Raw genomic sequence first — 23,986 nt, forward strand, 5'->3', positions numbered from 1 at the left:
GCTTGTTTGGATGGTTGTTACCTATTGTATTGTATTGTATTGTTATTTTGAATACAATGATTGTTTTGATCGTTACTTAATTTTGTTGTATCATATAGCTAAATACGTCGTTATGTAACGACGACAATTGCCACTTTATCTATCATTTGGTATTGTTGCGTCGTTATCTTGTCTTTTTTCCTCACCTTGCCCTTTATTATTATTAAATAATCCTTTACCCCACCTTTTTATATAATAATTCTACTCCGTACCATATTTTTTTTTGTAATACTGCAAGTTTATTCTTTATATTGCCGGACATCATGAAACAACACAAATAATATAATTTATCCACATATTATATTTATTGAATGATACCATATAATATACTACAGTATAATACGATGCATTACCAAACAATACATTACAATCATCCAAACAAGCTGTTACAAGCAATGACAATTTGTTTCTAAGGTTTATTTCTCCTTTAGCAACAACTTTGTCCGTAAGCGGGGCTGTCTTCCAAGTCTAAAAGTAAAAACTGAAGTCGCAAAGCAAGTTGGGTTTATTTCCTTCCCATCCCAAGCTGTACAGAGAAGAACAACACCACCACGATCTTCATCTCTATTCCCATTTACTGATTAGATATCAGCAAAATAGAAAACTTCTAGTAGCTTCATTAGATTTCTTCTGTTCTCTTCTGGTGTCATATACTGTAGAGCCCTAATTGGATAAATAGCCGAAATGTCGTGGTTGAAATCGGCGATGAGCAAAGCAGTGGAGGTTGGGAACAACAACCTCACCCGTACCGTAAAGAACTATGCCGACTCTGTCGTTCAACAAGCCGGTCAAGCTGTCGCCGAGCTCCACCACCGCATTGTAATTTCTCCACTTCCCTCTTCTCTTCTTGTATATTTATTTATTTATTTATTACTACTTTTATATAAATAAACTTAGCTCACTATAAATCGAGTATCTGGAAAAGAATTAAGACCCAAGTGGAATCCAATAGAGTTCTACCAACCAGGGGCGTACGCGTGATTTTTGGTAGGAGGTGTCAATTGTATAGGTCAAAATCTGATCAAAGGAATTTTATTTAAGGAAAGACGACCAGGAATCAACCAAACCAAAGTCACGTACGAGAAGCACTGAGGTCGAGCACTCAGTTCGGCCCGAACGGCTGGTTCGACACTTAGGCATTTTTGGGGAATATTCTAGAAGATATTCCAAGAACTTAGGCACTCGGGTTAAGGACCGCTGGGTAAGGGTAGTGTTTTGTATAAATATCAGGAGAGAAAATAAGAAAAGGGGGCTGATGGAAATAGAGAGATACATGTAAATCTCTCTGAAAGAGGGTAGGGTTTTTCTCCCCAAACTCTTCGCCAAAAGGAGGATTAATCTTAAGATCTTGGCATTGTATCTGTAATTCAACTTTATTGAATGTATGGATGTCTATCTAGTTCAAGAATGGTGATTATTTTTCCTCTCCGTACTTGTCATTATCATTTGATATTATTGAAGCCATCTTCCTTTTCTCATATTATTGAATCCAATCGCGACTGTAATCAAACTTTACGTCCAACCATACTTGTTTATTCTTGTCTTCCATCTCAGATTTAGAGTAAATTATCCCTAGCTAGGATTTATCCCATATCTATTCATTAAATTAGTTTAACAAAAAGAGCTTAAAACTTTTTGGTCGAACATGAATATCCGAAGAAAATGAACAAATGAATAAATTACTATAATGACAAGCAGTGTCATTTTTATATTTATACCCAACTATTTTCATTTTGTATACTATCTATGTATACTTACCTAACAAAAATTTTGTGTTACCTGACACCGCTTGCCACAAGGTGTATCCGCCTTAGCTACCAACAACAATTCCATCTCACTTCTAAGCACCAATGCACCATCACTAATGTCATAGTGTTCCTGTTAAAGAAATGAAATTTGGGCCTAAGTCAGCCACAAAAGATAGCTCATGAGGTGGTGAATGCCCAAGAGCATATAAGGAGTCTAAGTGCCCATCCCACAAACACGATGTGGGACTCAACACCCCCACACGTACAAGACTGGACATCTGGAGCGTGTACAATATAATATGCGGGCCCCACATCGAATTAAACAAGAAATGAGATGGGCCTGACTTTGGTACCATGGTAAAGACATGGAATATGGGTATACCTCAACCCGAAAAGCTAGCTCATGAGGTAATGATTGACCAAGACCATATAAGGAGTCCAAGTGCCCATCCCACAAACGATATGGGACTCAACACCACTTACCTCAGACAATACCTTCTTCTCGGTACTCTCTTATTTCTTTGCTACCTTGAACAACTTCTTATGCAAAGCACTCAAACATTACCCCTTTTCGCCATCTTCTTCAAATTCTCAGCTAAAACAATTGGCCAGACTAACCAATTTTAACTCACCCAAGAACTTCAGTTTAGATGACCCAAATTTGTGCTCCACAGATTTCTTGATTGAGTTGTGCTAGGTAGCGGGCAAGTGAGCGTGCGTGATACTGTGATAGAGAATATTGAGTCACGTGAGAGACGGAGAGGATGGTGGTTGTAAGTTTGAGGGGTTGAGGTAGAGGAAGAGAAAATCGAATTTAGGCTCCGTAGTCTTGAAATATGTGGAGCACAAATGTTGGTCATCTAAATTGAAGCAGAAGGGTGACTTGGAACTGGTTATTCCAGTGAATTATGTAGTGGAGGTCTTAGAGAAGACGGCTAAAAGGGGTATTGTTTGGGTGCTTTTTGCATAAGAAGCTATTCAAGAGAGTGAAGAAACAGGAGGATAGTGAGAAGAAAGGTGTTGACTGAGGTGAGAGGGAACACCATGGAATTAGCAATAGTGTTTATAAGTGAGAAGGAATTATTGAGTATTAGCAATGAATGGAGAGCCAGATTGCTAAGCTCAAGTTGAAGCTTGAGGAAACAGAGAGGTGCATCCATGTTTTATGTAATTTGCTTATTGGTAGAACTCTGTTGAAATCCATTTTGGTTTCAATTCTTTCCTGGAAAACTTGAGTTGTTGAATGTTGCTCAAGAATAGTGCTATGTTTATCTAAAATTAGGCTTGGTAATTTTTGACGAATTGGGTATTGTGGAATATTCTACTTCACAAAATGCGGGAACCAAATTTCCAAGTCCTGAGACTAGGGTGATGGACTGATGGGCCAACTCGCCTGTGAGAAAAACTATAATAGAAAGCTTGATTCTTGACCTGAAGTGGGTTTTCTGATGAAGTTAGAGATTTGTACGCCATGCAGGGGTAAAGATCCCTGAACTTCTGTTCCTCGTTGATATTGCATTTTGATTCGAGCTCTGTTTATAAGGACTATGGAGTTTTATGCATATCACACCTAGACGATGTCAACATTACAGAGTATAAATTAAATAGCTGGAAAGTAAAATGAAAAAATCTCATAACTCGATGAGGGTGCCTAGTGGTAAAAAGTTTGAGTAATAACCCGAGTAAACTAAGGTTCAAATTGTGGGAGAGATGGCACTAGGTTAACTCTTTCTATCTGTGCAAGTCTTGGTGAGTGTTTGCGCTTGTGGGAGGTAGCAGTTACTTGGTGGATTAGTTGAGTGTGTGAAGCTGGCCTGGCTCTGCCATTATTGAAATGAAACAAAAAGTAGCTAAAAGATCAACCCAACGATACGAATGAAACGAAAGATCTTCTTTGAAGTAGAACTACCAAAGTGGCACTGAATCATACCAAAGAAAAAGGGAAAGAAAGAGCAAAAAGGAGCTTTTCACTGCATCTTGGGTATAACAGCAGCAGCAGACTCTAAAATAATAACTACGAAGATAATGCAAGTGTAGTGATATATCAAAGAACAGACAACATCTTGATATAAGCAGGCAAGAGAGTATTATTGTATTGTAGTCCTCGAAAGAAAAGGAAACAAACTTGTTTTATTGTTTAGCATTATGATAGCTGAACTATAGCAATAATTTAAAAGTAAGGTTTGCTTAAGAAAAGTAAGAAATATAAGCAGCAGAGCTCAAATGGAGCTTAACATAGTTATGAACTTCTGAAATACTACAGGAACTGTAAAGTTTTATATTTGGGCTCTCTTGTGCTTGGACTCCATTTCTTATTTGTATCTAAAGAGTTAACTAGATGATTTAATGTTTATGCCAGGGGAATAGGAACTTCAAAAACTTCAAACAGACGGTAAAAAGATTGGAAGAAGCTTCTGTTTCTTGCAGGGGAACAGAGAGAGTTCGATTGATGAAAATGTGGTTAGCTGTACTTAAAGAAATTGAAAAGAGGACTGAGGTTTCTGCTGAAGATAAGGATAAGATCAACGAGCAGCAGTATCCTTCTGAAGAAGCAAAGGAGAATCCAAGAAAACAATCGCTGGTGAGTAAATTGACCTTCCATGCTCTTTCTCTTTTGCCTTTCCTGTTTGTGATGAGTAAAAGACCTTTCCTGTTTTGTAATATTCTAGAATGATTCTGTTCTTCAGTTTGGGTTTTATGTGCATTAAGTGAAATAATTGCATGCTTTAGTAGTTTGCCACAGATTCATTTATGCTGTTTTATCTCATGGAATAATCTGTTAAGGAATTTGTTCATTGTGTCTAGTATTCTCCTTTTTGATAAGGTGTATCCAGGAGTCCCCTAAATGGCTCTTTTGCTGGTTCTGAAATAAATATCAAGGAGTGTCGGTTGAGTGTATGGATTCCATTCCCTTCAATCCTTTTATGCTACTTTTGATCACTAAGCAGCAGCTGGATCTTGTTTTGATTGTGGAATTCCTGACACTATTTTTATTTGCTACGTACTAAAGCTGCTAGTCCACTATTATTAGCTCAATTTCTCTAGAGTGTGATTCATGTACCATCTTCAGTCCAGTAATAGTTAATGCAGCAAGTACGCAATCACGAGAAACCAACATGACAGAAACCGATGAAGCTGAACATGTTTGATAAAACTTCTTTTTCCACAAGCATATTTTGGAGGCAAATCTGAATGGATATCAGATTGCCTTTGGTTGTTTTACAATGCATATCAAATTTTGCTGATCCTGATCTGTGGATAATTTCTGCTTGTTCTTGAATAGTTTTAGAGAAAACTCCAAGCTTTATATATTATGCTAGTTGTCGTGAAAGCAATCACCTCAATTAAATACTGATTGTTTTGATTCTTTATATATATGTATATATATATATATATATATATATATATATATATATATATATATATATATATATATATATATATATATATATATATATATATATATATTAACCCCTCCCCAGGAGCTGCCTACTTTGCTCTCTGGTGACTCGAACCCAAGGATTGGAGGTGGAGGATGGTTACCACTGAGCAATCCTCTCTTGTCGACTCTTTTGATTGTGGTCCCCTTGTCTCTCTTATTTAGTTGCAGGTCTTGTACTTGTGTTGCTTAGATGGAGAGTAAACTCAATCACATTGTTGCAGTATTCTTTTCTCTTATGGGGTATATGTTGTTTATTGTTGATTGGATTCTCATGATTCACCCTGCAGAAAGCTTATAACCTCAATATACTTGTTTCATACAGATAGCTTTATCCCTTATGTCCAATTTTGATAGGTTCTCTATTATGATTCTGAGATGGGTGGTGAACCAATGAACTTCCGTGACGTCTTTCTTTACAGTCAAGCTTTGGAGGGCATATCAATATCTATGGTATGTAAATAAAAATCTTTAGGCCGTGCTTGGTTTTGCTAAAGAAGCTACATACATTTTTAGTTTCCTTTACCAATTCTGTTGCTAAGTTTTCATTTTCATGTTTACTTTGATCTTTCCAAATAAATGCTTCTTAAGAAACATCTTCCGTTAAAGCTCTTAGGTTGAAGAATGAAAGTTTAGATATAGACAACTACTCCATCCGTTTCAGTTTATGTGACGCAGTTTGACTCGACACGGAGTTTAAGTAAAAAAGAAAGACTTGTAAAACTTGTGGTCTCAGACATGCTTATAATATTTGTATGGCTATAAAACATATGAAACTTGTGGTCTTAAACGTCTCGTAGTATTTGTGTGGCTATAAAAGCTTCTCATTAAAGGTAAAATGGGTAAAGTGGAAAGCTTACATTTAAATTGTTTCCAAATATAGAAATGTGTCATTCTTTTTTAAACAGACTAATGAGGATAGTGTGCCACATAAATTGGAATGGAGGGAGTATTATTGTATTTGAACAAAGACATATATGGAGAATGCATGGTGTTTCAGTTTTATCCTTCCAGATAGTGTAATGTCCTTCTTCTTTTCTCTTATGTATGTAATTTGCCTGATATCTAGCTTTCAAGATTGCTGATTACGAAGGTTAACAGCAGGTTTACTCTTTCCTCTGATTCAGATTCTTGAAGCGCCAAATGAAGAAGAAGTCTCTCTCCTGCTTGAATTGTTTGGGTGAGTTTAGTCAGTATCACTGGCCTTGAGTTTGTGCTTTAGTAACTTTGGTATTCATTGTGTTCTGGCTTATGTTGTATCTGTTGGCTAGGTATTGATTGTCGAGATATAACTGTATTTGGTTACTTGCAGACTATGTCTCACTGGAGGAAAAGAGGTTCACTATGCAATAGTCAGCAGTATCCAGGATCTGGCAAAAGCTTTCTCAAGCTACCAAGATGAAGTATTGGTAAAGTCAAACAGTCCTTACTGTATTTTATCAGTAGACAACCATAATTGGAACTCTATGTACTTTTGTACTCTCCGTCCAATAGTTTTCACTGCAGGACTATGTTTCATTGAGGCTGAAAAATGTTGTGAAGTTCAGTTGTGAGACATCCTTTATCTAATAATTTCTAAAATTTTACACTCTGGTTGGTTAACTAAACTAGACCACCAACTAAATCAGAGGCCATTTTATCCTAAAGTGTACTGACATCTGCATTTGGTCTGATAACTAATCGTATCTCCTTAAAAACAACTCAACTAGCTTTAGGTCCAGTTCACCAAATACTCAACCTGTGGAAAAGGAAAATTCTGTCTCCTTGAAACCATTGCGTATTAATTTATGGATTATAGATGCCCCACAATACTTATAAGATCTATTTGCGGATGTCCTTGACCAGCCACGTTGTGAACCACTTTACTTGAAATGTTGTAGTTTCCCCAATGGCTTGGTGTCTGAAGTTCGTCTCTAAGGTTGCCTACATTCTCCATGTCTTTGTTTGTTCTGAATGTTTTTATCTGTGTTCCATCTAGACCCAGTGAGATTCTTAGGTTCTTCCAGGTCCATTTGCACATTTCTATTACATTTTCTGCCTGTTCCGTCTGTGGATCAAATTTGACCGGGGTGGGAACACTAGGAGAACCTTCAGACATTGTCATACTTTGTTTTACCATCTGCTTGTGCTCAGGTGAAAATGTATTTATGTGCTGTTGAGTCTTGACGATCTCAAGGAATTGATGCAGTTCTATTCGCTCCACTCCTTTCCATTTTTCAGAAGCTAATTTTGCACTTGTTTTCCAATGCCCGCTTTCACCTAATCTATTTTTCTAACCTGTTTAACTTTTTAGGTAATATCCCCCTTTGTTATCACACGATAGATAACAGAGGGGGATATTAGCTAAAAAGTTAAATAGGTTAGAAAATTAGATTAGGTAACACTACATACATAAGACCCAACGTGGTCCAGCCCTTCCCTAGACCCTGCACATAGCGAGAGCTTAGTGTACCAGGCTGCCCAATAAATAAAATATTACCTAAAGACTAAAACTTGCTGTCATGCTTTCTATCCATGAAAACATAATTTTCTTTTGGCAGGTAAAGCGAGAGGAGCTGCTCCAGTTTGCAGAAAGTGCTATCACAGGTTTGAAAATTAATGCAGATCTTGGGAGGTAATTTCTTGCTAGGACACTTCACGTTCTTGAGATCTTTGTGTATTTTAAAGCGCCAGTCTGGAGCCAAATATTCTTGAGACGGAGCTGCCATGTATTATGAGCTTTGACTGATGCAATTTGGTATCTTTAGGCTATCTTATTTAGGTGAGAGGGGAAGTTTTGTGCTACTTGTTCTCTAGGATAGAGAAAATGATAAAGTGTTTAAAAACAAAACTTTAAGTCCCTTTTTTCTTTTTCTCCTCTTCCTTTTTCCGTTAATGCAAATGAAATCATAATTGTAGCCTTTCTTCTTCCATTTTGTGTTTTTTGTGGAGTAACTATCAGTACTTATACCAAAATAAATGGCGGTATCAGTGTTCAATTTGTGAATTGTCCCAAAAGGAAGGAAAATTTTAATTTGTGGAGTATTGTAAATAAGGGTCATTGTCAAGTTCCTGAATTATGAGCAAGGAACCATACAATATTTTTCTGATTTTTCATATGTTTGTGGTCTACTTAAGTCCGAAAAATACCGCACTTGTAAATTCACAGCTGAAGCTCAGTTTCAGAACCAGTTCTTGTTAAATCTTTTTATAAGCACAGAATACATTGTGAAAAATGTTTAAACTTGTCAGGAAGAGGTTATAAGTTGACGCATCATTCATCTTTCTTCCTTGCAGAATTGATACTGAGGTCTCATTGTTGAAGAAAAAACTTGATGAAATAAAAGCAGCAAAGGACCCAAATGGTGAGGGTCATGAAATGATGTCTCAAGAGACTGTTGCTTCAATAGAGGTGAACCTTATTGCTTATTTATCCAGGAAAAAAGGAGTGAACCTTATTGCTGTTCTGTTGTTTCCTTTTTGCTCCATCTGCATTTTAGGTGGCATAGCATGCCATTAAGAAGTTTATTTGAATTGCAAGTTCTTATAATTGCATACTTTATAAAGAAACTATCATTGTAAAATTATTTGACATTGAATGGTTAATTGAGTTTACATTATTGAAACTTGTGAATGTATTTCATAAATTTGGATTGGTTATTTTATTTTCATCTGTATTTGAAGAATGTAACTGGACTATATATGAAAATGACATGATTTTGAAGGAGAGCGAAGAATCAATATTCAGGTGTTATTCTCCATTTTTGTTCTGGTTCTTGCCAGTCTGTTAACTCCCTATTCTGGAATATTCAGGAAATAATTCCTCTTTCGGATTTCTAAATATGTTCTGTGACTGTCTTCTAAGATGATAGAATAGATGGCTTACATGCATGGGATATAAGATATCTACTGTCTAACTCTATTTGAGCTCACTATTCTAGTTTTCAGATTTAACTCCTTTTCATGTATCAGATTTAACTCTATTTTAGCTCACTTTTCTGGTTTTCATGAAAAAAAATTCATGGTCCTGGTCTTACTCTTATTAAAAAGAAGTTCTTATGGTTCTAGTTTTACTTGTTAAATAAACTTTCTTGTTGTAATTGTAGACCTTTGTAAGGTCTCATTATTTTTGTATGAGGTTACTGCATGAGAGAGCTTTCCCGTTTGCATCAACAATGGTCATTTGCACTTAAAAAGGTTGGTATGTTACTGTGCCTCACCTATCAACATCACCACAAATAGAATTCTCTCTGGGCCTTACTTTCAGGAGTTTTGGTTTTATCTTGCGGACATGATAAGAAACTGAAAGTTTGTTAAAAAAATGTCTCTTAGTACTTCATAAATTAGGCTAAAACTTTCTTTTTTGTTTTGTCGTTAGAAATAGAAATTTGATTGAACGCGACAGTTTTCATTTTATTGATAGGCTCTGAAAGAAGCACTTGCACATATTCGGGTCTGCTCTAAATTAGAAGGGCTTCTACTGAAGAAAAAAGCTCTGAAATATGGGGACTCCCCTGAAGTCCATGTTCAGAAGGTACACCACTCCTTTTACCTATTAGTTTAAAATGTTGTTTTCTGAAAACAGGAACTTTGGTTCCCCGTTTGGGAAATTGCATTTTGCTCATCTTTTCATTTGATGTATTGTTTGTTATGGCTGCATCAGGTGGGCAACAAACACTGAATAATATGTATGTCCATATAGTTACTGTCTAGATTCCATTAAAATCATTACTCCTGACCTACTTTGTGAAGTTCTCTACCATTGGTGTGTATGCCATCTTTTAAATTTGTTCTCACTTCTCTCATGATAAGTTTCAGTGTCATAGAAATCTTAATCATTTCCCAGTCCTAACCATTCTTTGTTTTCAGTGGGCATATGTTCTACTTACACATCTACATTTTGTCAACTAGTTGCTTTTATTTCTATCCTTTCTACTCCTCTGTTAGAATGAAGGGGATTGGAGTTCGAAGGTCGTAGCATTTAATTTGCTGTTTCAATTCAGACATGATCTCCTAATTATTGAACAGTAATTTTAAACTATGTTAACTACATAAAAAGTATTATAGGTCATGAATTTTTATAAATTAATTTTTTATCAAATGTATATAAAGTTGTCGTCAAATGAAAAATATTTGACTCTCCAAAAATAACGGTGTAATATAAAAGGAAGCATAGGGAATATCTGTTAGGAAATATTTTGTTAGTGGTAGCTATCTAGCATCTCTTTTCAGTGTCAACTTATATTTGTAGGTTGTTTGCCACCTTTTGTATTATATTCCAATTTTGACAGACAAATTTGGTCAGCATGTCCTAGTTCCTTTAAAGTTCTAGAAATGCTTCATCCAATTTGTTTTGGTATAGAAATTTGTTTATGGAAAGAACAGGTGGATCGTTATACATTAATGAGTAATGAGGCCCAGTATTTTCGGCAAAGTTCATCCTTTGTTCTATGTCAATTGTTCGTTGCATCTTTCATAAGATTATGGTACATGACTGTTTGCAGGTTGATAAGTTGAAAGTCTTATCTGAATCTCTTGCTAGCTCCACCTGCAAAGCTGAAAAGAAGATCTCTGACCACAGGTTGGAAGTGCATATTTCAGTTGCTATGTCCTTGTGTTTCGTTAATCCCCTTGTAAAGTGGCAAACCTTATCCCAAAAAAGAAAAAAAAAAACCATTTGTAAAGTCGCAAATTGTTCGCTTCATTACTAAACAAGCACCATTATGCAATCTCCATTTTTATTTGTGTTGCCATTTGGTGAGAAAGAGCTGCCTCTATAAAGGATCTGTATTCATTTTGCCTCTAACTTAGCTTAAACTCATTTCTCACATAGAGTTGTTTCCACAAACCTTATATATGCTAAATATCTGTTTTGCATGTGTTTTAAGTTTTATACACCAAGAGCTTACTTGGTTTGCAAACAAGAATTTTTTGGGGGGTGAGGGTGGGGGATAATGCATCATAATTTTTTTTGATAACCATGGTATTCGGGGTAGCTTGTGTGCTCCTCGATTAATTCGACGGGATACTTGGTACCTCCCATCCGCACAAGTATCGGTAAATCTATCTACCAAGGCTTGATTAGATGGGAAGAAATTTTTTGCCTCTGCGGGAATTTAAACCTGAGACCTCATGGTTCTCCTCCCATTTTATTGACCACTAGGCCACACCCTTGGTTGCAGGATAGTGCATCATATTTGCGAGGGGTTGTAAATGATAATTTCTGTCCCATGTTTGTGTGATTAAAGATTATTAAAACGGGATCTGATATTTGAATGATGGCATCACTTAATAATGAATTGTGTGAAGTGTTTTTGCTGCTACTTGATTCTTAATGTGTATCTACATAGCTAGCTGATTTATTATCATTATTTGTTGTTGACAGAATTCAGAAAGAGGAGGCACTAAAATTCCGTGTGACCAAGACTAGCGAAGTTGGTGAAATAGAGAAGGTAACATGGTTGCACGATGTTACATTATAGGCGAAGTGCTTTTGCACCAATCGTGGTTGAAGAGTAAATAAATATAGATTTCTGGGAGTGCTTGGCCTAAAGGGGTTTGGGGTTCATTTGCTTGGTTTCAGGAATTAGCGACAGAGGTTTCTGCACTGGAGAAACAAAGAGATGAGATTGAAGCTCAGTTGAAACAGGTACTCTGTTGTTGACGGAAGGCATTCCCTTGGCGACTTCTTTAAATGCCAAATATAGTAAAGAAGTTTCTCTGGTTTAAGGAACATGGGATAGAGAATTTGAACCATCTTTTTGATTCTTTTGACTTAATGATGTCAAAGATGTAGCGGAGTCATTGTAATGATCTTTTGTACTCTTTTGCAGAACCTTCTTGCTATTAGCTTGAATAATATTACGTTTACGTTATCCAAAAAAAAATCGAATTATCTATGTGCTGTGGTAACCTTCTATATAATGTTTGAGGTTAAGATGATGCATCCCTTTACCATTTTTATAATTTTATTGACTTACATGATTAGTGACTGCACCATCTCCGTGTTGATGCAAAATTTAAAATAATTTATTGTTCTCTATCTGTCAAGTTGAGATTTCTTTGAGAAGGGGTTCAAGATTAATTTTGAATGATCAAATTGTTCGAGTTTGCATTTTGATTGGATTTTGATTTCCCCCCACCCCCCCCCCCCCCCCAACCGTAAAATTGTGCTAGTTGTCAAGTTATTGGTTCTGGCTAATGGATTTCTTCTTTCAGGTTAATATCTCATTGGCTGCGGCTAATGCACGCCTTCAAAATGTCCGAGAAGAGAGGGACCAGTTCTATGAAGCTAATGATCAGATTGTTGCTCATTTAAAAACTAGGGTTCGTCTTTTATTTACATGTCTGTTCTTGCGTACTAATTCCCTTTGCATTAATTCTAGTTCCAGCTCCCGCTATGCCTGTTATGTGTCTCCTCTCCTTACTTCTTGCACTGGCCATCACCTATCTCTTCATCCTCATAGGAAGACGAGCTGACAAAATCCATTGGCTCATGTAAAGTTGAAGCAAATATCCTTAGTACATGGATTAACTTTTTGGAAGATACTTGGACCCTTCAGTCTTCATTTACAGATAGTAAAGACAAGGAGGTCAGGTATGTTACTTGATTTACTGCATGATCATTCTTCCAGATTTTAGCCGGAAGGACGTTGAAGTATATCTCTGTTTTAGTTTGTTCAGTGTTATGCTGAATGTATTCTTGGTGTTGCTTACTTTTGTAGTGTTGAACTCGAAAAGCACGAGGATTATTTTGTAAACTTGGTGATGCAACTCCTCTCTGTTTATGAGGTACTTGATTGGTAAATGGTCATAGTTTCTTTTTACTGTGCTTAGCACAGCACATCTTTCTAAACCATATCTTTGGCTTGCACAGAAAGAGTTGAGGCCTTCTATTGATCGCATTTCTAAATTTGTTGAGAACTTGAAGACTTTAGGTGAAGGGTAAGACCCTCTTTTTTTCATGTGTTTGTTAGCATATAATGCAGTGCAGTCTCATGGTTGTTTTGCTTTTGTCTGACAGCTCAGCTATGGGATCTGGTGTCTCAAAATCGTTGAGCCCCAGGAAAAGTCTGGAGGAGGAATACTTGGACTATGAAGCCAAGGTAGAAAAATAGAACTACATATTATGCATTCACTTTTATGTTGTTGCCTGCTATCCAGAGAGTTATGCTAGAGACGTCAAAGGTTTTTAAAAACCAACTAACCAATCAGACTGAACCGGTTCAGTCTGATAAGTTATTTTCTTTTAAAAGTAGGTCTAGGTTCAAGTGTATGACCGTAACGAACAATTAGGAGTGATTTATGATTTTATACAAAAACTAAAAAAGTATCAAAAACCTACTAAAAATATATATGTATCAAAAATATTATCAGACAAAATACTAGTATCGTAGTTGAGAAGTATTATGTTTTTGATAGTTAACCAAGGAGTGTGCTATTTTATGAGGTTCTCTCTTTATCAAATGAAGGAACCAGAGAGGGTAGGACATTTAAAATATTGAGTATGTTATAAGTAAGATAATAATGATTTAATCCTGTATAACTTTACGATACTGTTTCAATTTATTAGTTTTGCTTAATTACTAAAACTACAGATTTTCCAATTCATCATCATAATTGTTTTTTCTAATTTTATGAGAATCTTTTTGACGAGGTGGCAAATAGAGTTAATTAATATGGATAAGATCCATCACGCATTTAATTAGTAAAAATAGCACGGTATAGCCAGTTTTCGGACTGGTCATTCAAAAATAGCTAGCGTTTACCAAGTCAATGAAAAATAGCCGCTATTTTGCTGCAATAGAGACCGGTCCAGCATAATATACTGGAGTTCGGTGCACCTGTGTATGAACTCCAGCATATTATGCTGGACCGGTATACTTTGCTGGCTCCAGTATAATATACTGGAGACTGGAGCACTGGTGCTCCAAACTCCAGTATATTATACTGCACCAGTATACTTGCTGGAACTCCAGTATATTATGCTGGAGTTCTAGTGTACTTATGCTGGAACTCCATCATATTATGCTGGAGTTCCAGCATACTTATCCTGGAACTCCACTATAATATGCTGGAGTTCAAGTATACTTATGCTGGAACTCCAGCATAATATACTGGAGTATATTCCGGGTTTTGAACAGTGTTTTCGCTCAGAATTATCTTTACATAAAAAGTGGCTAAATTTCGATTACTTTTGAAATTGGGCTATTTTTGAACGACCAGTTGTAAATCTGGCTATTTTTGAATTTCTCCCATTTAATTATATTCAATACTCCTTCTATTCCAGTTTATGTGAACCTATTTCCTTTTTGGTCCGTTCCAAAAAGAATGATCCCTTTCTAAATTTGGTAGTATTTTAGCTTAAACTTACAATTCTACCCTTAGCGAGAAGCTTTTATAACCACACAAATACTCTCGTCCCTTTTTGACTTGTTTAGGATTACAAATTCCAAAAGTCTTTCATTTTTTCTTAAACTCCGTGCCCAGTCAAACATGTTCACATAAATTGGAACAGAGGGAGTACTTCTTTTCTTGATCTATCTAATTTTAGTTTTTATTTATTTAACAGTTTGTATTTTTATACAACAATCTAATATACAGACTATAATGGAACAATTTTGAATGGTGTACCCAAGGATCACACAACAAAGTATATCACACTTCTGAGAAAATCAAAAAATGCTTAAAAAGCTAGTGTTTCTCATTTGATTCACTAGTTTTAACATACTTTCGTACTAATTTCATATTTTTATAGGGGACATTTATAAGTTTTATTATTTTGATAAAAAATTTCATTGTTTCATATAAAATATAGTATCATTGACATTCGTATTTATCCTTTTATAAATATTGTACCATAATTAGCCGAAGTGAAAATAATCTGAAGAAAAAACTGATACATTCAGATGGTTTGGGAAATTTACGTTGGTTGTGTACAATATATTAACTGAAAATAAGTATGATACAATTTTTCTGATTAAAACCGTATCATTGAACGTCTAACTACATTTGTTTATTCATGCTTCTCATTTTCCCACTTCCATCTAGGAGTAATAAGTATACTTTCTAAAGATAAGTTCGAAAGCATCTTCGAGTGAATTGGTCTTGCCTTTTACTTTGTTCCATATGCCTTGTAAAATCACTAAAGATTTCTCAGAGGTATATGTCTTCTAAGTGCAGATTATAACCACATTTAGTGTAGTCGACAACATGAGGGAGCAGTTCTACTCTCAACAAGAGAAAATCTCCAGGTTTGGTTGTGCATTATAGTGTTTTCATTGTTATTATATCCTTTTTTAGGTGCGATGGTTCATAAAGTAAATTACTTGTCCCGTTTCTTTAGGAAAGATGATCCAGATATGAAAAAGCTGTTTGAAAACATTGAGAAGCTAAGACAGGAATTTGAATCTATTGAAAGACCAAATTTAGAAATGGAAATCCCTGTCCAAGAGGGAGACGATTCTTCCCATGAAACCGTAGATGATAATACTTCACATCCTATAAAGCAGGCCGTAGAAACTGCCATAGCTGGGGAAAGCAAGAAAAATGAACCACCATCTGCCCAAACAGAGCAGGTCCTGGACCCTGAAGCAGAGTTGGCAAAGTTAGAATCTGAATTTGGTAAGATACATCGCGATTACTCTGCGGAAGAGATAGGTGACTGGGAATTTGATGAGCTGGAGAAAGAGTTGAAATCTGGGGACTCAGCGACGAGCAAATAGATACAAACACCTGTTCAAACATATTTGGTCCATTTCTAATAATGTGTAAGTAGTCATGTAGGTATGCAGGTTAAGCAACTCTGAAATTTAAGCTCCTAAATACTCTGAATGTTCTTTGTAAGTTGTATCACTATATGCAGTTCCATGCATTAATTCATACTGTAAATTGTCAAAGTTGTGGATGTACAACTGCAGTTCACTGAACAAACCTGTAGGAAATTAGTTTAGCTACAGATTGTAAACATGCAAATGCATATCCAAGATACATTTGCAGATGTGAAAATGACCATTTCTTTGTGGGCAATGTGATCGTGGTTTGCAATGAATGATGAGTTATTTGGATCATCTTCAGTGGTGTTAAGCTTATATTTTTGGACTTTCTTCCTTGGATTTTGGTTACGCTTCATCTGATATGTACAAAATTTCTACGTTATTTTTGTTTTTATCCTTTTGGCATTGAAGACATCGAAATCTTAATGGATCGAGTTAAATCCTAAATTCAAGATACTACAAGACCTCTTGAAATTCTAGGAGTCTGTCAGTGTTGCTTAGAGGCTACTCTACCAAAACCCTAGGTTACCATAAACTCACGGGATATTCACAAAGAGACCAAGAAGTGGCCGGATAATTCTTGATAATCAAATACTTCAAGAAGATCCACAACATACTTTATGGATATCAAATAAATCCATGAAAGCCCGCACCATCCTACGTTTGAGAAACACGCTATTCTAGCCCTCGAATCACGGAGATAACCAGGAGAGAAGAATGAAGGGGATAAACAGAATTATACCCGCGTCTTTTTATGAATAAAATTATATTTCTTCATATTTATATTGTGGTTGCAATTTATTTTTGAATTACGAAAATTTATTGTCCTACAAATTTATTGTCTACTGGCATAATTAGTAGTCAGATATATCTGATTTATTTGAGAATGTGGATGAAACGTTATAATGATTGACGATCTACTAAAATATGCCATTCCCCGCATAGATTTTGTTGCATTTCAAGTTTGTGAATGAAAAAAACAAAAGAAATTTAAAGGATTGTATTTCGTCAAATGGGATTGTATATAAGAATACTAGTACTATCAAACAGCATCGTCATTACAAATTTTACTAAAATTCTGTTTAAGTTCAAGGATTTTCAATTTGGAAAGTAGGGGGAGAGTGATAATATATTTTGTCAAGGATCATCTCCTATACAAACCTCTCTATAACAACCTTGTTTGTGTTGGACTTTAAAGGCATTGAGCTTCAAAGACTTTAAGCATTGGGCTTTAAAGTATAAGAGTGTGAATTGGAAATGGTGGGAAATAAAATGGAGGGAAATGAAAATTTGAATGAAGTAAGCTTTTGACTTGCACTTTGTCCCTCATTGGTGAGGGAGAACTACATTTGTGTGCTTATATATAGAATCACTTCTTAAAGCTCTTAAAAGGAGTTGAAGAGAATGATTCGTCGTCGCTCGCTCGGCTCGGCTTTGGCTTTGGCTTAAACTTTTGAAAAGGCATGATCGATCGATAAGATTATTTTTGGACAAAATATATTTAATTAATCCGCGTAAACTTCTGAAAAGGCACATTTTCCAGAACAAACATCACACCTCTTCCAATAATTGCCTATAAATTCTGAGGCATGGCTTCGTTTTTAACACACCAAAAATATTACAGAACTTCCTTCTTTCTGAAAATACTGCATTCTAATTCGCAGTCTCTCTCTCTCAAATTCGTAAGTGTGATTTTGCTCCGTTCTTTAAGTTCATTAGTATCCTGCAGTTTGTATTGCCACTGTTGCAGGAAGGTTTATTCCGTTTTATCCTGGGAGGATTTAATCCATTACCTTGGCAACGTGTAAGGGGGTTAAAATTCCTTAAGGACGCACAAGCAAATTATGGACTCGGAATATTTCTTAATCTTTACTGTTTTTCCAATTTCTTTTATTCTTCTAACAGTTTTTCTGATTTAATGTTTTAACACAGTAGCAACAACAAGCTTAAGGAATTTTCTACTAACGTTTCTGTGTTGAAATATATATTAAACTGTTATCTATATTTTGTATACTGGTTTGGAGACTAAAGCCTTCGTACTTTCTATCCAATAATTGTTCTGTCCGGTTTAAAGTATATCAAAAATTTACCGGAATAATAAACGTACGGGTTTGAAGTATATAAAAACTTCACCATTGTTACGTGTTGTATGTTCGGTTTGGTATTCGGTTTGAAGATATCAAAGCTTCACTGATTTAACCAAGTTCTGTTTTGTTTCCAACTTTACAGAAAAATGACGAATGAAAACCAAACTAATGGAATGTTGCGGGAACGGGTGCTACTGTTACAAATGTGGTTGCCTCGTCAAGCCGTTCAACTCCTGCTCATGCTATGGCACTAGCAGAAAAACCCGAAATATTTTCCGGAATAATGAAGGCTTCTGGACCAAAGAATTATCCAAGCAAGAAAAAGTTCAAGGGTAATTGCCACAATTGTGGAAAATCGGGGCATAAGGCCGTGGATTGTCGTGCACCAAAGAATGATGTACAAAAGAAAAAGAAGAAGAAGAATCAAACAAACATGGTTGAAAATGTTGAAGACATGGAGGACTTGTGTGCCATGTTGTCTGAATGCAACTTGGTAGGAAATCCTAAAGAATGGTGGATTGATTCTGGAGCCACCCGCCATGTTTGCGCTAACAAGGAGTTATTTTCTTCTTATGCCCCCGCAGGACCCGACGAGACAATTTTCATGGGAAGTTCGTCTATAACCAAAATTGAAGGAGTTGGCAAGATTGCGTTGAAGATGACGTCGGGAAAGATTGTGACTCTAAACCAAGTTCTCCATGTTCCAGAAATTCACAAGAATCTTGTGTCTACATCACTTCTTGTCAAGAATGGATTCAAATATATTTTTGTTTCCAATAGTGTTGTACTAAGTAAGAATGATATGTATATAGGAAAAGGTTACCTGAATGAGGGCCTTTTTAAGCTAAATGTAATAGCAGTTCCAATCAATAAAGAGAATGCTTCGTCTTACTTACTTGAGTCAAACACTTTATGGCATTCACGCTTAGGTCACGTCAACTTCAAAACATTGCGAAAAATGATAAATTTAGACGTATTGCCAAAATTTGATTGCATTAATTCCAAATGTCAAATATGTGTGGAATCAAAGTATGCTAAGCATCCTTATAAGTCCGTTGAAAGGAATTCAATTCCTTTAGACTTAATTCACACAGATATTTATGACATGAAGTCAACACCATCTCGCGGTGGGAAAAAGTATTTTATTACTTTTATTGACGATAGCACAAGATATTGCTATGTTTATTTACTTAATAGTAAAGATGAGGCAATTGATGCTTTCAAGTAATACAAGAGTGAAGTTGAAACACAACTAAACAAAAAGATCAAAATGATAAGAAGTGATAGGGGTGGAGAATATGAATCTCCTTTTGAAGAAGTATGTTTGGAAAATGGCATTATTCACCAAACAGCTGCCCCTTACTCTCCACAATCTAATGGAATTGCGGAGAGAAAGAATCGAACGTTGAAAGAGATGATGAATGCGTTGTTGATAAGTTCTGGTTTACCACAGAACTTGTAGGGGGAAGCTATACTTACAGCTAACCGAATAATCAACCGTGTACCTCATAGTAAACACAGTCCATTCCCTATGAAAAATGGAAAGGAAGGAAGCCCAGCTTGAAATACTTCAAAGTGTGGGGGTGTTTAGCTAAGGTACAAGTTCCTAAACCTAAAAGGGTTAAGATAGGTCCAAAAACGGTTGATTGTGTATTTATTGGATATGTAACCAATAGCAAGGCATATCGTTTTCTGGTTCATAAGTTAGAAAATCCTGAGATTCACGTTAATACGATAATAGAATCAGATAATGCTGAATTCTTTGAAACTATTTATCCGTATAAAAAGGAAAGTGAAGTGACCTACCAAAAGTCAAAACGACCTCGGGAGGAAATAACGGATGGTATGCCTAATGAGGAAAATCTGAGAAGAAGTAAACATTAACGGACATCTACTTCATTCGGTCCAGATTTTCTGACTTTCCTGGTAGAAAATGAGCCTCGTACCTTCAAGGAAGCAATGTCTTCCTCAGAAACACAATATTGGAAAGAAGCTGTCAATAGTGAAATAGAATCCATATTGCGCAACCATACCTGGGAATTGGTTGATCTCCCTCCAGGTAACAAAACATTGGGTTCTAAATGGATTTTCAAGAAGAAAATGAAAGATGATGGTACTATTGACAAATACAAAGCAAGACTTGTTGTCAAAGGATTTAGACATCGAGAAGGTCTTGACTATTTTGACACATACTCGCCGGTAACAAGAATTACATCTATTCGGATGCTAATAGCGTTAGCCGCCTTGTATGATCTTCAAATCCATCAAATGGATGTAAAAACAGCCTTCTTAAATGGTGATTTAGAGGAAGAAATTTACATGGACCAACCTGAAGGGTTTGTGGTTCCGGGAAAAGGAAAGAAGGTGTGTCGACTTGTTAAGTCCCTTTATAGACTAAAACAAGCACCCAAGCAATGGCATGCGAAATTTGACCAAACAATGTTGTCAAATGGCTTTAAGATTAATGAATGTGATAAATGTGTTTACATTAAGAACGTTCCAAATCATATAGTCATTGTTTGCTTATATGTTGATGATATGCTAATAATGAGCAAAGATATTGCCGATATTCAAGCTACTAAGCGTATGCTTGCTAGTAAGTTTGATATGAAAGACTTAGGAGTTGCCGATGTAATTTTAGGAATTAAAATTCAGAGGACTCCTCAGGGTCTAGCTTTGTCTCAATCACATTACGTGAAAATGGTATTTGAAAAATTCAAACACTTGGAATTTAGAAGTGCAAGAACTCCAATTGACTTAAATCATCATCTTATAAAGAATAAAGGTGAAAGTACGTCTCAATTGGAGTATGCTGTGTGTTGGGAAGCTTAATGTACATCATGAACTGTACACGACCTGATATAGCTTGTGCAATAAGTAAACTTAGTCGATTCACAAGTAATCCAAACAAACATCACTGGGTGGCAATGAAACGAGTTCTGGGATATTTGGAATATACCCAAGACTACGCTTTGCACTACAATAAATATCCTACGGTTATCGAAGGATATAGTGATGCAAATTGGATAACCGGCTCAACAGAAATAAAGTCCACAAGTGGATATGTTTTTACTGTTGGTGGAGGAGCAGTATCTTGAAAGTCTTCCAAACAAACGTGCATCGCTCGCTCTACAATGGAATCGGAGTTTATAGCTTTGGATAAAGCCGGTGAAGAAGCTGAATGGCTTCGAAATTTCTTAGAAGACATTCCGTTCTGGCCAAAACCTTTGGCTCCTATTTGCATACATTGCGATAGTGAGGCTGCAATAGGACGGGCAGGGAGCGTTATGTATAACGGAAAGTCTCGTCATATACGACGAAGACATAACACCGTTAGACAACTACTTTCTAGTGGAATTATCACTATTGATTATGTAAGATCAAAGGATAATATGGTGGATCCGCTTACAAAAGGCTTAACTAGAGAGGGAGTTGAGAAATCATCTAAGGGAATTGGACTATGGCCGAGGACAAGTCAACATGGCGGTAACTCTACCTAGAATTTTGGATGTTCCGAGATCTAGGTTCAAGTAGCTCAAACAAAGTTGTGATTGACCAGTTCAACATTGTCAAAGTAAAATCTTTTGTCCCTTCTCGTGATGAAGACAATGTTCAGTAACAAGGATAGAACTTTACACGTTCTTTAATGATTACCTAAGTTTGATGTGGTATTTATCAAATAGTGTCAATCTAAAGGATTACACGTTTAGGAATCACCTATGTAAGTGTGAAGTGGAAGCCGCTTCAATGAGAATTCTGTAAGGCCAATTCTCTACGCACTTATGAAACCAGGCGGTGTTCATGGCTGAAACGAACACAACAATGAGAACAAAAAGACGGTTAAGGATTGGTTGTGTGACATATGGTTGTCTAGGTATACACTAAAGTTCGACGGTTCAAAGATATCAAATCTACCGATTGACCGAGTATATCCGACATATGTTCACTACGGAAAGTTCAAAGGGAAACCTACTTATCTAGATGCGATTAATCCTTACTTGCAAATCACACAGCTTTCATCTATGATCATTCTTGTTACAGCCATTCCCATTCATGTGGGGGATTATTGGACTTTAAAGGTATTGAGCTTCAAAGACTTTAAGCATTGGGCTTTAAAGTATAAGAGTGTGAATTGGAAATGGTGGGAAATGAAAATTTGAATGAAGTGAGCTTTTGACTTGCACTTTGTCCCTCATCCGTGAGGGACAACTACATTTGTGTGCTTATATATAGAATCACTTCTTAAAGCTCTTAAAAGGAGTTGAAGAGAATGATCCCTCGCGCCGTCGTCGTCGCTCGCTCGGCTCGGCTTCGCCTTTGGATTTGGATTTGTCAAATGATCGACCGATAAGATTATTTTTGGACAAAATTTATTTAATTAATTAATTAAATGCCAGATCACTGCTGAAGATTCAGAAGGATAGTCTGGTCGTGGTCCTGGCGTAACCGGGTAGGACCATGCCAGAACCCTGCTGCAGATTCAGAGGGCCACTCTGGCCGCGGTACTGGCGTAACCGCGGCAGGCCGCGTAAACTTCTGAAAAGGCACCTTTTCTAGAACAAACATCACACCTCTTCCAATAATTGCCTAAAAATTCTGAGGCATGGCTTCGTTTTTAACACACCAAAAACATTACAGAACTTCCTTCTTTCTGAAAATACTGCATTCTAATTCGCAGTCTCTCTCTCTCAAATTCGTAAGTGTGATTTTGCTCTGTTCTTTAAGTTGGTTGGTATCCTGCAGTTTGTATTGCCACTGTTGCAGGAAGGTTTATTCCGTTTTATCCTGGGAGGATTTAATCCATTACCTTGGCAACGTGTGAGGGGGTTAAAATTCCTTAAGGACGGACAAGCAAATTGTGGACTCGGAATATTTCTTAATCTTTACTGTTTTTCCAATTTCTTTTATTCTTCTAACAGTTTTTTTGATTTTGTGTTTTAACACAGTAGCAACAACAGTTTGTTCCGATATTTTTTGGTTGTTATAGTAAAATGCTATTGTAGGGTATATTATAACATAATATAAAAATTGGTTCCGAGACCTTTATAGCAAATCATTGTTATAGAGAGCTAGAATAACAAAGTTGTTATCAAAACAGGACCCCTATGAGTGTAACCATAATTTTTTTCGAATATTAAATTTAATATAAAATATCAGGAACTATACAAAGCCATTTTTTATCCTTAGTTATTGCTTTTAGATGATTAGGATTGAGCTAATAGTTTAATTACTCAACCAATGAAACAAATAATTCTATTTCGTCTCCTAAAAAATACTACATTCTGGTTTAATTTACTTCCTATCTTGTTATGATGTTTTTCCCTTTATCCTAAAGTACAACAACTTATGTTAGTAGGCCGGCTGTTTCAGAAAGCTATGTGTTTGTTTTCCTACCTTGGTTTATCATATCCTTCTTCCCTCAACTCATTCTATAAATGTCATGTTCCTTAAGTTCATATCATCATCCATAATCAAACTTTTGAATAATGTTAGAAAAACCAACTATGACTTGCATTTTTATCTTCTCTATTGCTTTCTTGTTGAGTTTCAGTTTGACTATTGCTCAGAAAGGGAAATGCGAGTTCACTGGAAACATGACGTGTAACAAGAAGCTCATTGGTGCGAGGAATTTTGTGAGCGGTTCAATTGATCCACCATATGAAGAAGGAGGCCATGGAACGCTTACTTCAAGTGTAGCTGCTGGAAAGTTTGTTGATGATGCAAATGTGTTTGGCAATGCCAATGGCACAGCATCCGGCATTGCCCCTCTTGCCCACATTGCCATGTACAAGGTGTGTTCAAACAATGGTTGTTCAGATGGTGACACATTGGCTGCAATGGATGCTGCAATAGACGATGGTGTTGATGTGCTTTCTCTCTCCATTGGTGGATACAATGCTCCTTTTTATGATGATGGTA

General features: G+C 36.2%; 1 protein-coding gene across 1 annotated transcript; it reads left to right on the forward strand.

Annotated features, from left to right (window-relative positions):
• Positions 460-16,274, forward strand: LOC109231147 (coiled-coil domain-containing protein 18-like). The gene is made up of 18 exons (XM_019396710.1): positions 460-858; positions 4,147-4,368; positions 5,584-5,679; positions 6,354-6,406; positions 6,539-6,635; positions 7,767-7,840; positions 8,503-8,617; positions 9,629-9,739; positions 10,710-10,786; positions 11,591-11,657; positions 11,789-11,854; positions 12,424-12,531; positions 12,672-12,802; positions 12,930-12,996; positions 13,082-13,149; positions 13,229-13,310; positions 15,388-15,458; positions 15,551-16,274. Exons 1-18 carry the CDS (start codon positions 724-726, stop codon positions 15,927-15,929), a joined length of 2,019 nt encoding a protein of 672 aa, XP_019252255.1. The 5' UTR covers positions 460-723; the 3' UTR covers positions 15,930-16,274.

This window comes from Nicotiana attenuata, chromosome 8 (assembly GCF_001879085.1).
Source record: "Nicotiana attenuata strain UT chromosome 8, NIATTr2, whole genome shotgun sequence".
Taxonomy (NCBI): Eukaryota; Viridiplantae; Streptophyta; class Magnoliopsida; order Solanales; family Solanaceae; genus Nicotiana; species Nicotiana attenuata.